This window comes from Myotis brandtii, unplaced genomic scaffold (assembly GCF_000412655.1).
Source record: "Myotis brandtii unplaced genomic scaffold, ASM41265v1 scaffold399, whole genome shotgun sequence".
NCBI classification, from domain to species: Eukaryota; Metazoa; Chordata; class Mammalia; order Chiroptera; family Vespertilionidae; genus Myotis; species Myotis brandtii.
In genome coordinates this window covers 2,908,993-2,923,181 of record NW_005365325.1, presented here as the reverse complement: position 1 = coordinate 2,923,181, position 14,189 = coordinate 2,908,993, and the positions used below count along the sequence as shown (strand labels likewise).

At 34.4% G+C, this 14,189-nt stretch overlaps 1 protein-coding gene across 4 annotated transcripts in view; it reads left to right on the top strand.

Moving 5' to 3' along the window:
* METTL15 (methyltransferase like 15) overlaps positions 1-14,189 on the top strand; it is a 177,439-nt gene that overhangs the window by 68,135 nt on the left and 95,115 nt on the right. For 3 of the 4 annotated variants that reach the window (XM_014545220.1, XM_005873075.2, XM_005873076.2), the window contains one exon: positions 12,878-13,014. In XM_014545220.1, the coding sequence (XP_014400706.1) occupies positions 12,878-13,014 (137 nt within the window). Of the gene's footprint in view, positions 1-11,278; positions 11,419-12,877; positions 13,015-14,189 lie in introns of all 4 variants that reach the window. The other variant, XM_014545221.1, reaches the window with a different exon arrangement.

Below are 14,189 nucleotides of genomic sequence, written 5' to 3'. Positions count from 1 at the left end.
TTAAAAAATAAATAAATAAATAAATAAAATAAAATAAGAAAGATCTGAAGTAGAGTATGTTACATTAGATCAAGTACCATGAAGAAAAAGTAAAGCCAGGAAGGGGTGTGAAATGACTGTTGGTGGTGAGAAAAGGGATTATAGTTTTATTTGGGGCAGGCTTACTGGGAAGATTATTTTTAAGCAAAGGCTTAAAGAGAAAACAGGGCAACTGCTCTATCCTTTACTGTCTGGGCTGCCTTGGGGCAGGCAGATGGAACACTAACTGCAAAGGCTTTGTGACAGGAGCATGTGAGGGGCAGCAAGAAGGCTCTGTTAATTGGAAAAGAGTGATCCCAAGAGTAGTGGAGTAGAAAATGAAATACTACAGGTTGGGTGAGGTGGGCTGGGCAAATTTTGAAGCAGGGATTTGTGAAATGACAAGCCACCACTGTGTTCTCAGCAGAAGAGGGCTGTCATGATCTGAAATTTATGCTATTCAAAACCAAATTATAGGAAACCACGAGGTTTCATTAAGAACATAGACTCAGAGGCTAGACTGCATGAGTTCCAGTGTAACCTGAAACCTTAAGGTGAGTTACCTCTCTACATAATAATAGCAGCATCTACCTGTCAGAGTTGTTATGTAAAGTAACCCTCCCCTCTGCTTAGCAAATAGAAAGAATCTAATGAATTTTTGCCATTGTTTTAGTAATAATAAAAGGGTCCATCCTCTGCTGGTAATCTTGAATTGATACAGAAACCTTGTTGTCACTTTTTTGCCATTGTTTTAGTAATAATAAAAGGGTCCATCTATAATATGACCTGTTCTCTGCTGGTAATCTTGAATTGATACATAAACCTTGTTGTCACCGATTTAGACCTAAAGTTATATTGATAAATTAGAAATGGTTATGGGTGCTAAAGAAATATGCCTCTGCTTATAATTGATGCTTCAGATGGTCAGATTTTGAGAGGATCATGGTGACTCCCTGAAAAACAGATATCTCCTCTCTTTTTTTTTGGTTAGTGCTATCATTCTTTCATGAGAATTGGTTTGAAAAGTTTGTGACAACTTTAACATTCCTTCCAAGTTTATTGCTTGTATCTAAACTAAGTGTCAGTTCTTAGAGTACTTTATGGTAGCCTTCCTTCTGTCATCTCTCTCATAAGGACCTTTCCTTTCCTATATGTCATTACTCCAGTACAAGTCCTTTGAGTCCGTGGGCTCTCATCCATTCTCCTGCTTCTTGTCAATGGAAGTAGTAGGTATTTTCATTTTGTTTTTTTGTTTTATTATACTCATTACATGCCAGAAAGTATTCTAAGAACTTTGTACCACAATTCATTTAATCCTCATTATAACCCTATAAAGCCAGTGTTTTTGATTCCATTTTATAACTAAGACCAGACTCAGGAAGGTTAAACAACCTTACACTTAACCTGGTTTATTTCTTATTACAAATTTTGTATTGCATACAATTAAATCAATTAATGATTTAAGAATAAGTACCTTTGCCTTTAGATTTATTTCTTCTGTTGTAATTAGTTATAATCCAGGTTTCACTCAGGGTCATCTTCTTTGATAAAAGAGACTTTTCAGACCATACCTGCATAGAATATTATTTCCTTCCATAAAACAGCTTACTCGTTATTAACATTATTATGTAATGGCATTTGGCATGTTTGGAGTTTTCTTTGTTATTTTATCATTTTTTGATGTATGTTTGCTCTCTCCAAATGGACTTTGCAAGTTTCCATTAGGAAACTAAGAGTATATTTTATAATTTGTATCTCCATACAGAATTTATATTCCAAAATTGTGTTCTCCATACAGAATGTATACAAATGCATAATTTTTACGTTACTGTCAAGATAATTAGCTAATTGACTTTAGTATGAATATTTTTTCCTTTGAGTCAACTACCACTTTGAAAGTTGTATAAATTCTTCCTAGTCAGTTGAAAATTGTAAAATTATAGATGCTTTGCTCCTAATAATATGGCAGAATAACAGCGTAGTTAAGTTAGTCCCACTGTCAACTTCATTGTTCCTATGTGGAGTTGTTTACATACTTGAAAACATGATTAGTAGGGTGATAAAAATTTAAAGGGAAATAATAAAAATCTTTAAAGCTATTTCTATTGAAAAAAAGTAATAATATTTACATTCTAAAATGTGGCTTGAAAGATTATTTAAAAGATCATGTTGTAAGTGGCATTTTTTTCAATTTGGGCTGAATTCAAAGATGTTTTCTTAGTTTTAAGACATAGCAAAGTCAGACTAATTATGGAATTGTCTTATTTCAGATATGTCATTGATGATTTTTATTGCATTTGAAATTCAGTGAAATTTCTCCCTGTAGGAGTGTTACATGATTGAGAGGCTCCTTTTATAAAGGTTTTGTTAGTCTTTCTTCAAGTTTATAAGCCCTGAAATTTTTTATATGAGAAATACTTTTGTGTCTAGTCTAAATTATTATGAAATTTAGGTGTTTTATAAATATTTATTAATTTAACTGAGTTTTATTAGTAATATTTCTAGAGCACTCTTTATTTTTCTTCCTGCATATTGTCTTATTTTTCATATCCCTATAACCTGGTGATGTGGACTAGAACAGTGTATTTGTCTTTACTTATACATGAGAAATTGAGATTCAGAATACTTAAATAACTTACTCAACTTTTATGACAATTCAATAATAAATTCTGGACCAGAAAGCAGAGATTTTTACCTCAGTCTCTTTCTTTTACAACCTGCTGCATCATTTGTCTCTTGTCTTTTACTTTATAAAATACTTGAAAGTCACAAAGCAGTTTGTTGTAAAAATATTTAGTTATTTCATTGGACCTGCCTCTTCTAGTTATTTTGAATAATTTTAAAGATACTTTCTTAATTATTTTTCCTCTTACTTGCCTATGAAACTTTTTCACTTCTTAATTTTACTTTCTAACATTTTCACACAAAGGTTTTAAGGTGATGTAGTGTTTCCTATTCTGAGTCTGAAACTTGTCCAAACTTGAATTACATGTTCAAACAAGGTAAAGAATATGGAAGTTCTTACTCGCCTGCCCTTGTATGCACATAATAGTCATGATTTGCGTAGAAATGATGTTATTTGAAGGCCAAGTAATGGAAAATTTTACCATCATTGGTTTTATTTTAATGCTGATAAGTATTTAACATTAGAACCATGTTGAGACTGACATTAGCAAAACGATTTGTGCCACACATCTCCCCTCCCCCCCAATTATTTTTTGCAAAGAACATTTGCTGAACACATTGATTAAAGAGCTTGGTATTGCATTATTTTCACATTCTTTTTCAACTACTATAAACTATATGTTTGATAATTTTTAAAGAAAATACCTACTTAGCATGTTCAGTAGTTATATAATGTGTTTATGGGAAAGTATGTGCAGAATATATTGTACTAATTTCTTAAAGGTGCAGATAAAAACTAATCTTCTTATTTAAAAATATGTTGACATATTGGCGTTATCTCACAAGAGATCTCTGTGAAATTAAGCTTGTTGAAATCAGCCATGCCATATTATTTTTAGCTATTTGTGTTAATTCATCCATTGCATCTGCAAGCTGATCAAATGTCAGTCCACTGTACATGGCTGGGACTTCTGATTGAAATTCATCCCGTGGTACAGATAAAAGTTACTCATCGCCAAGAAGGATGACTACTGCAATCATTTAATTCAATATAATTGAAGGACATATTTTATAAAGAAGATTAAAAATGAGTTCTGTTGTGACAAGTAAAGATTTCTTTTGTAAATAGGATAGAATTTAAGCTATAAGATGAAATGTTTGCAGAATTTAGGAGAATGAGTCATAGTAACATCATACTCTTGATAAAGTGGGAAAAGATAAATTTATTGCAATGCATTGTTTTGTTTGTGATATAACTTTTATGCTCTTTTTAGATTTTTCCTTTTACATAAACCCATGTAATAGTTACAAATTAAACAAAATAAGCACGTAGCAGGCAGATACTCAACGGACCTTGACAAGGGAGTAATAAGTGGGTTTCGTAGATTAAAATGTTTGCTCAGGATGTTAGCTGACTATAAGGTTGATGACTTTCTATGTTCACAGTTATATGTTCTAATTTATTTCAGGTCTACAAATGCATCAGTGTGACAAATGTTTACTTGTCAATAAATTAGGCAGAAAAGATAAGTAAAGCCTGAGAGAAGTCATTGATATAGTCCCGAGTGATTCAGTACACAGTGGTAGAACAATAACCTGCCTTAGCATTATAAACATTTCAGTGATTATAAAACAGATATCTCTAGTAAGTTTTTTGTCAAAATATTCATTATAGCATATCATCATCATATATATCATATCATATCATATCATGTTTGAGTAACTATCTGCCTCTGCTAACATTTGCCTCAGCAATTACATCAAAGCCCCTTTAACTCTCCCCCCCACCCCCCTGCTGCTTTTGGTAAATGTGTACCACAATAATCCCAAAGGTGGCATAATATAATATGTATATATAATGAATATTATTTATCTTAGTGTTTATTATATAATGTTTTTTATTAATATGAGATTTTAAACACAAAATTAGAACTTAATGTTCTTTAAACATTTTTGGAAACCAAACTTCTTGCTCCCACTATAGATTGATGGCATAACATTTGTGGATTTAAATTTTTTTAGCTATTATTCTTTTCAAAATCTTTGCTCAGTAATGTCCCTCACTTCACTGTTTCAAGTTTACTACAAAGAGTTATTTTATTCCCACATGAAAATTTTAAATCTCTTTGTTCTCCCTATCAAGCTGCCTGTGTCTTCTCATACTTTTAGTGTTTTCTCTTCTGGAGTAAGACATTGTTTGTTGTCCTTTCTAACACTATCTGGGAAGTTGGGTGGGGGGGTGTTGTCAGGGCAGTGTGAAAGGGAGAGAAAATAAATGCTTATCTAATTTTTACCTTTATCTCTAATTTTACCACCAATTCATGTTTTCCTAAGTAAATGGCTTGACTATTACTTATACTTGACTTATACTCATCTGTAAAATGGGATTATTTTATCTATCATACAGGCTATTATATGAGTTACTAGAGGCACAGTGCATGAATTTGTGCACTGGTGGGGTCCAGCTGGTTTGCCTGATGGGGGCAATCGGGGGTAGGCCGGCCAGGGCAAGGGCCCACAGGCGGTTTGTTGTCCAGCCCCTCTGTTGATCGGGGTGGGTGGGCCTGCTCAGGGGCAGGGCTGGCCGGCAGGGAGGGGCCACGGGTATTTTGGTCATTCTGCCATTTGGTCAATTTGCATATTACCCTTTTAATATATAGGATAGTGTGCTGGCACATAATAATTGCACCATAAATGTTATCTTAGTCACCCACATAGCATGCTTTGTGATTATTTTTTATTTCTCTCACTTCTCCACTGACCACATTTAATTAGTCTATTCTACGTCTATAAGAAAAAGCAAAGTAGTACATATTCAGGAGACAGAATTGTTTTTAAAGTCTGCCTCCACCACTACAAAGTGTTATTTTATATCCACATGAAAATTTTAAATCTCTTTGTTCTCCCTATCAAGTTGTCTTCTCATACTTTTAGTGTTTTCTCTTCTGGAGTAAGACATTGTTTGTTGTCCTTTCTAACACTATCTGGGAAGTTGGGTGGGGGGGTGTTGTCAGGGCAGTGTGAAAGGGAGAGAAAATAAATGCTTATCTAATTTTTACCTTTATCTCTAATTTTACCACCAATTCATGTTTTCCTAAGTAAATGGCTTGACTATTACTTATACTTGACTTATACTCATCTGTAAAATGGGATTATTTTATCTATCATACAGGCTATTATATGAGTTACTAGAGGCACAGTGCATGAATTTGTGCACTGGTGGGGTCCAGCCGGTTTGCCTGATGGGGGCAATCGGGGGTAGGCCGGCCAGGGCAAGGGCCCACAGGCGGTTTGTTGTCCAGCCCCTCTGTTGATCGGGGTGGGTGGGCCTGCTCAGGGGCAGGGCTGGCCGGCAGGGAGGGGCCACGGGTATTTTGGTCATTCTGCCATTTGGTCAATTTGCATATTACCCTTTTAATATATAGGATAGTGTGCTGGCACATAATAATTGCACCATAAATGTTATCTTAGTCACCCACATAGCATGCTTTGTGATTATTTTTTATTTCTCTCACTTCTCCACTGACCACATTTAATTAGTCTATTCTACGTCTATAAGAAAAAGCAAAGTAGTACATATTCAGGAGACAGAATTGTTTTTAAAGTCTGCCTCCACCATTTATTAGCTATGCTTCAGACAATTTACCTAATCCTCCCTAAACCTACCCTTTCTCCTCTGTAAAATAAAATAGTAACGCACCTCACAGTGTGGTTTTGAGAATCACATTCAGTTAACTGTATGTGCACTTGTATGTGCGTGCATGTGCGTGTGTGTTTATTGCTGTTCATAAAATGAATGAATGATGCAGATAAAATGTTAGCATTACATTTGATGTGAAATAAGCACTCAGTAAATGTACCCTACATTGTTATAGTTGTCATTGCTCACCATTCAGGTTGCCAGTTCAGGCCTTTGTATCCTCTTACTTGAGTGCTCTACACCAGGTCACCACAGTGTTCTCACACCCTCCCATCTGTCTAACACTGTGGGCGGTTAAATTATTTTTGTACTTAAGAAAAGAAGTCTGTATATTATCTAGCAAATAGGCTGCCAATTACTCATCCTGGCCTTTTAGGACTGCTACAGTTTGACTTCACACTATCATTCCAGCATTATTTCCTAGTTTGTCTATCTCACAGGGCTACGATGAGGATTAAAATAGGGAGCATATCACAAGAAATAGCACAATATCTGGCACATAGAAAATTGATAAGTTTTCCCTGTTTATCTTTTCTCCTTCCCACTGTCTTATTTAAATAAATCCTGGACTTCAGTCCAACTGGCTCTCCCTATACATGACATATCCTTTCCTATTCCTATGCCTTTGCTAAGGTTTAAGTCTGTTTTTATTTACTTATTTATTCACTAGCTACTTATTGACTACATTCTATGTGTCATGTATTTTTTGGCAGCAGGGACACAGATGTTTAGGGCATCTTGCAGTGGTTCTCAACCTGTGGGTCGCGACCCCTTTGGCGGTTGAACGACCCTTTCACAGGGGTTGCCTAAGACTATCCTGCATATCAGATATTTACATTATGATTCATAACAGTAGCAACATTACAGTTATGAAGTAGCAATGCAAATAATTTTATGGTTGGGTCACAACATGAGGAACTGTATTTAAAGGGCCAGAAGGTTGTGAACCCCTGTAGAGGATAGAGGAGCATTTTAGAAAGAAAGAGCTGTGCATTAAAGATACTAAGACCTCCAGGCTGAAGTGAAAGTAGGAGCCATTTCTATTTTGGCCTACTATTTCCAACTCTTAGAATAGAGCGATGGACAAAGTAGGAATCTCATAATTATTTGAGAATAAAGTTTGAGGAAGATAGAATGTTACACAAAAGAAGAGAGGCACAAGGCAGTTTGGCATGTTTGATAATTGCACATACTTCTGTGTGGCTAGAGAAAATGTGGTAAAACTCATGTCTGAGAGTAGTGAGTGATGATGATGGAAAGAAAAGCTGTAGCCAGAATATGGAGAATATTATCCATTATGCCTACAAGTTTGGATTCTGTTATGTAGCTTTGAAAAGCCTGTGAGGGAGTTGAAATAGGATTGTTACATGCTACAATTTTATTTTAGAAAGGATATACTGTTAGCAGGGTAGCAAAAAGAATTAGAAGTAAGATTACAGGCATAGACATGAGCTGTGAGCCTATTGCAACAGTAAAGCACAGAATGTGGGGACCTGAATTAAAAATGGGATTGGAAAGATTTAAGACCTATTTATATGGTAAAATCAACAATACTTGGTAACTGGATATGGAGAGTAAAACGAAAGGATGAGTCCCGAGTTCTGCCCAGCCTGCAAGGCCCAGCTGAATTATAACCTATTTTAATTTACTCACCTCACTACTTGTTAAAATAAATATCTATTTTTTAGTCTTATAAAATGTCATATATGCCTTTCTTATATTGTTGATTTCTTTTTATTGGTAGTTATTTATGTGCATGTCTAAATTTCCTCACCATACTGGGAAGGCCCATAACGTAATATCTTTGTATTACCTCCATATCCTAAGCTGTACTGAATGGTCAGTAAATATACAGATTATTAATTAATGCCATACATTTTAATTTAATCACCCCAGGGGAAATATCTAAGTTAAGTAAAGAGCTGAGACATTTTTATATTTCAAAATGAAACTAGTAGTTGCATATAGGTGAAGTTTTAAAATTTTCAAAAGTACTTTAATTCTAAAAATCAAAATGAGTGATTTCCAGAAAAGAAAATATTCATAGGAAGAAATTTTAAAGTGAAACCAGACCATATTGTTTCCAAATTCAGATGAGAACTTACTATTAAAAATCTCACACAGATTGGAAATGACTAATCAACATTAGGAAAATGAAATTTGAAGATCTGCCCTCATACTATTCATGGCTAAAAATGTTTTTGTGTCCTATTGTAGCAATGTTATTCCAGTGTAAAAGTTTCAGTGATTAGAACTGTTGGATTGGAAAAAATATCTAATTATCTAGTCTGTGCAGGATGATCTTGGGCAAATTGCTTGATTTCTGTCAGTCTCTGCTTTCAATATCATCTTTAGCTAAGTCTTAAAGTCTGTCACATAGCAGAGGTATGAAAGTGCGGTACTAGGTATACTGTAGAAAGACAGCAATGTATAATAATAGAATTAAACTAGGATTTTTTGTATGGGTTGATCACTTCATAAAGTATATAAATGTCTAATCACTATGTTGTATACCTGGAACTCATATAATTAATATATATCAACTATAATTGAAAAATACGTTTTAAAAAGATGCAAAGTTCCCACATCGATCTTCATACTAAGAAAAAATACTTTTCAAAGAACATTTTTTTTTCCTTTCAGTGCAATTATATAATATCAGTGGGGGAGTATTATGAGATGAAGTAGGAAGAGCACAGGAGCTAGGTTTTAGTATTAGCTTTGCCCTCAACTAGCTATCAGCTACCCTCCTCGGGCCTTGGTCTCCTCATAAGTAAGATGAGGGGGTGGAATAAATAGTCTGTTATATCTTTTTGAGCTCTGAAATTCTGTGTCTGTACCTTGTCCATATCAGATCCACAACTATAGCTCAACTATGCAAGTGTGACTCATCCTGGTAGAACCCAATCATTTCTATGGTATTTAGAAGACCATTGGGGATAAAATGTCATTTAGTTGTATTTCTTAAAAGAGCTAACCTAAAATAATAAATGTTCATTTTCCTATTTCAAATGTAAAGGAGAGCTGATCAGCAAATAAAAACGTGATACTATATAGAGTTAGTTATATGACACTATTAATTACAGATCACTATTAGTGTTCTAGAAAAGTTCTGTTCATTAATGAATTTGTAATATTAGGACTACATTGATGTTAAATGACTCAAAAGTTGGACATATTGCAATTGTTTTACATGGTTCTATGGTAATAAGTCTTATATCTTGATGAACATTTCTGAATTCATAAGCACAAATGAGTGTTGCTATCTTTATCATAATTACCATGGAGGCTGATTGGTTTTTTTTCATATATCATCACTAAATATATACTAAGCACCTACTATAGTACACTGAACCTACTATATTTAATTGGTGGCAAGTTAGAGAATTATAGTTATGAAACCATTCTTTTAAATGCTAGTGTATTTTTTTTAAAAAATCATCTTCATTTTGATTCTGAGCCTCAACTACCTGTGCTGAGAAGCCATCAGTCTCAGTTATCTACCGCTCCCCCCACATACACACACACGCCATCCAGAACTATGCAGAAGCCCTGTATCTTGTCACCACCCAATTACCACACTTAGTTTTCCCTGAGATGCCTTTTGTTCTAACCTTTGCAGATCCTGTGGGATCAAAAAGGGTCATGGAAATCTCTGGTAGTACTGGGTCCATTCTCTCTCAGTTCATTATCCAGCCAGCTGCTTAAATAGGCGTGCATTTCATCCCCATTTCTTAGATGAAGCAATTGAAGCTCAGAGAGTTAAAATGATTTGATCAGGGTCATACAGGTGATAAGTGAAATTACCAGAGTAAACTGTTGGTATCAAATATGGGTTTGGCTTTTTAGATAAAGTATATCAGGTAATTTCAAATAAATAGTTTCATGTATGTTTGAAGCATAAGATACACATCTGAACATATGTATAGATGAGACACAGGATTATTTTGAAACATTGAGATTTATTTGTTCTTATACATTTGTCATGAAAAAAATGTGTCCAGTCTTCTTATTTTATTATCAACTTGTACAAATTTTAAAAAAGTGGTCTTATGTCAAGTTAATGACCAAGAGAAGAGAAAACTAATTGGCTCCCTTTTCAATTGTAGTGCTGAGTGATTTACTATTATATTTGATGAGCAATGTATATTATAATTTTAAAAATGAAAATTGATGGCTCCAGTCACCTGTTAACCCAAGGCATATCATGGGGTTCACTTGTAGTTTCATAAATCCCCATTTGTCTCCCACTTTTTGTTTTGTGTTACACTTGACTGGAAAGAATAGATTTTTTTTCCTACGGAAACATCCTTGATTGTTAGTACATCTCCAAGGGCATAATCATGATATATTAAAAAATAATCATGTAAATTATAATCATCTCACATTTTCCAGAGTATTCTTAATGATGAGGATTTTTCCTTTTAAATATTGATTGGGACTTTTCCTGGCTTGAGATAAAGTAATCATATGCAAATTATTTTATTTGATATACTCTTAGTTTAAATCCAGACTTAAAGCAAGGCTTGATATTGGGCCATAGCAAGAAAATAGTTTACAGTTTTGCCTTGGAAGTTATTTATTTAAATTATGCTAAACCCGTACCAAATTTACAAGTGGGATAAAGTATGGTGGAAGACTTTTGTCCACTTGTAGGTGCATAAAATAAGTATACAGAGTAGGAAGGGAAATTATTTGATCTTGAGATTTAAATGTGTAATCCTAACAACCATACAAATAATAAGACTTAGGATTGGTTTAAAGTTACTTTTTAAAATGATGAAAAATGTGTGTCGCTGTGCTTTTTGTGCTCACAGTAATAGAAGTGCAAGGTTGTTATGTTAACACATTTATGTTAAAAGGCAGTGCTTGTACATTTTTACCACATGAACATCACTTATATTTTACATCCCTCCTCTTCTCAATTTTGATCAGAAGATTTCTTCCACATTATTCTTCAAATAGAAGTCTAACTTTTCTGAGGATTTGATCAGAGGCTGGGACTCAGCATGGGAGCTAGTATGGAAAAATCAAAGCATAATTGTTCCTTGTTTCTGATGAACACTCTCCCTGAAGTAAGTTATAGCATTCAGGGCAGGGAAATATTTAAATCTATTACAAGAATTTCTCTTCTTGGACTTTAAAAAAGTTTTAAATATTTTTAATGGTCTGGTTTATAGTTTCTGTATTTGTCATAGTTTTCAATATTATTATTGATGTAATTGTTTTTATTTTCACAGTATCAGTGAAGCTTATTGAAAAGGCACGTTAATCTGAGAGCATAACTTTGAGGGGATGTGCTGAGGGTGTCTTTACTTCAAAATCAGCTATAACCAACTAACTTGTTCATTCATGTTTCTTATGGTCAGGTCTGGGTTTTGCTTAACTCTGACCCATTTTCTTTACTTTTTTTTTTTTTTTACAATATATTTTTATTGATTTCAGAGAGAAAGGGAGAGAGAGATAGAAACATCAGTGATTAGAGAGAATCATTGTTCAGCTGCCTCCTGCGTGCCCTGCACTGGGGATCAAGCCTGCAACCCGGGCATGTGCCCTGACCGGGAATCAAACCATGACCTCCTGGTTCATGGGTCGATGCCCAACCACTGAGCCGTGCTGGCCAGGCTGACCCATTTTCTTTATGGTCTGTCCAAGTAAAATAGCCAAGGAGTAGATTTAGATTCAATTAACTTTATTTTGTAACAAGAATGATCCTAGCATTTAAAGATCTGCACTCCATACATTATGTCCTGTTGTCCTGGGAAAATTATTACTGACATGTCTTTCAGTCTCAAAAGAATCTTGTTTTAGAAGAGAAATTATGTGTCACCTTACAAATTAGATAGATATTGCTGGTACCTTTTGTCTAGACCTTTTTCTTCCTAAATCCTGGAGAAATCTAAAGGCACTGGAATTTTAAGTAACTTACCCAAAGATATACAGCTGCTTAGTGGCAAAGCTAGAATTTACCCCAAGCATTTTGACTTAAGCGTTGGGCTTTTTTCCAAGTCATTTTTGTTAATTTGTTAATTTTACAAGTTAGATTTTTAAATATTTAGATTTTTAAATATCCTATAACCATACTCTTACTGTATTCTTGAATATGTTTATGTTTAATATAAGACATTTAGAGAAATTAAGAAAAAGTGAAACACACTAATTGTAGGGAATCTCCAAATGATGAGAAAGTGTTGGAAATAGCATTACCAGCCAGGTGTTGGAAAGCATTAAGCTGGCAGCACACAGCACTGGCCAGTTTGACCTTATGGAGTGAAATGTAAATTTGTCATGAATTGGCCGGCCTGTGCCAGAGATTATCATTTTACTGATCCTCTGACCAGTTTTTTGGACTGATCACTCACATTTGATCCAGGTCTCTTGCATAGCAAATTGAACTCTGGGCAAAAATTATAATTGTTTTTGTATTTGCTATTAGCTCTGAAAATCATTATATGTTGCTAGAAATTAAGATAGCTAACAAGAATAAGTTTTATTCAAGCTAAGTGGTAAATTTTCTTTTTCTGTGTTGGTTAGATTTTTCTAGATATGACATTTGGTTCAGGAGGACACACAAGAGCCATTCTGCAGAAAGAGCCAGATATTACTCTGTATGCTTTAGACAGAGACCCGACAGCTTATGCAATAGCTGAACAACTTTCAGAATTGTATCCGTAAGTATTACTCTTGTATAATTATTTAATTTGAGAGCTAAGGTTTACAGAGCTTGGTTTACCACCTTGGGATTTCTTCTCCCTTGTATGATGTTATACTTCATTCCACTAAGTTAAGGATGGGGAACATCAGGCCCACAAGCCTTATCATTTACTCTGGCCCTGCCAAGGCCTTAGGGGCAAGTTAATTAAATAGTTGACCAAATATAGAAGGCTAATTTTTAAGTTGATAATGTTATGTGGCCTGAGAAGGATGTTATAAATATCCAAATGGCCCTTGGCAGAAAAAAGGTTTTCCACCCCTGCAGTATTTCCTGTCCTTTATTGCCCCAAAGAATTTATGTAAATTATGTTTCTAGTACCACTTAAAATAATGATATTATGCATTTATTATTTCTGAATTAATAAGAATAAACACAACAATGACTTTTGGCTAAAATTTGATTATATGCTGAAATCCAACCATGAATAATATTTTGACAACCCATAGTTTAAAAAATAATTTTATGAGTTACAATTTCTAAGAATTTAGTGGCATAAATAAGTATGTGAGAATTCTGCAAAACTCATGAGGTTACATACATCAATGTAATGCAATTGTTTTCTCTGAATGCAATTTGAAATTCACAGGAAAATTTAGTTTTCTGTTACTCTGTTAGAATTAGTGAGTTTTCACTATAGAAATTTAAAAAAATATAAAATATTGTTGATAAGTGGTGAAACCATTTTCCTTTAGAACAAAATTTAGAATTAGTGTTATGTACATATGCTATGTTGTTTAAAGGCCACCAGCCTGAAAAACAAAACTATCTTGGAGTTAAGATGACTATCTCCAAATATTATCTAAAGGGCTATTACCAGGAATGGGGACTTGTTCTATTGTCTCATGCTCTAGAGATTGTAGTAAAGAGACATGGAATCATCAAACAGACTATGAAACCTCAGAGGGAAGGCGGGGAAGGGTGGGTGGGAAGAGATCAATCAATGAACTTATATGCATATATGCATAACACATGTATACAGACAATAGGATGGTGAAGGCCTGGGGTTGGGGGGGTATGGTGGCTGGAAGAGGTCAATGGAGGGAAAAAGGGGAAATATGTAATATTTTCAACAATAAAGATTAATAGGAAGGAAGGAAGGAAGGAAGGAAGAAAGGAAGGAAGGAAGGAAGG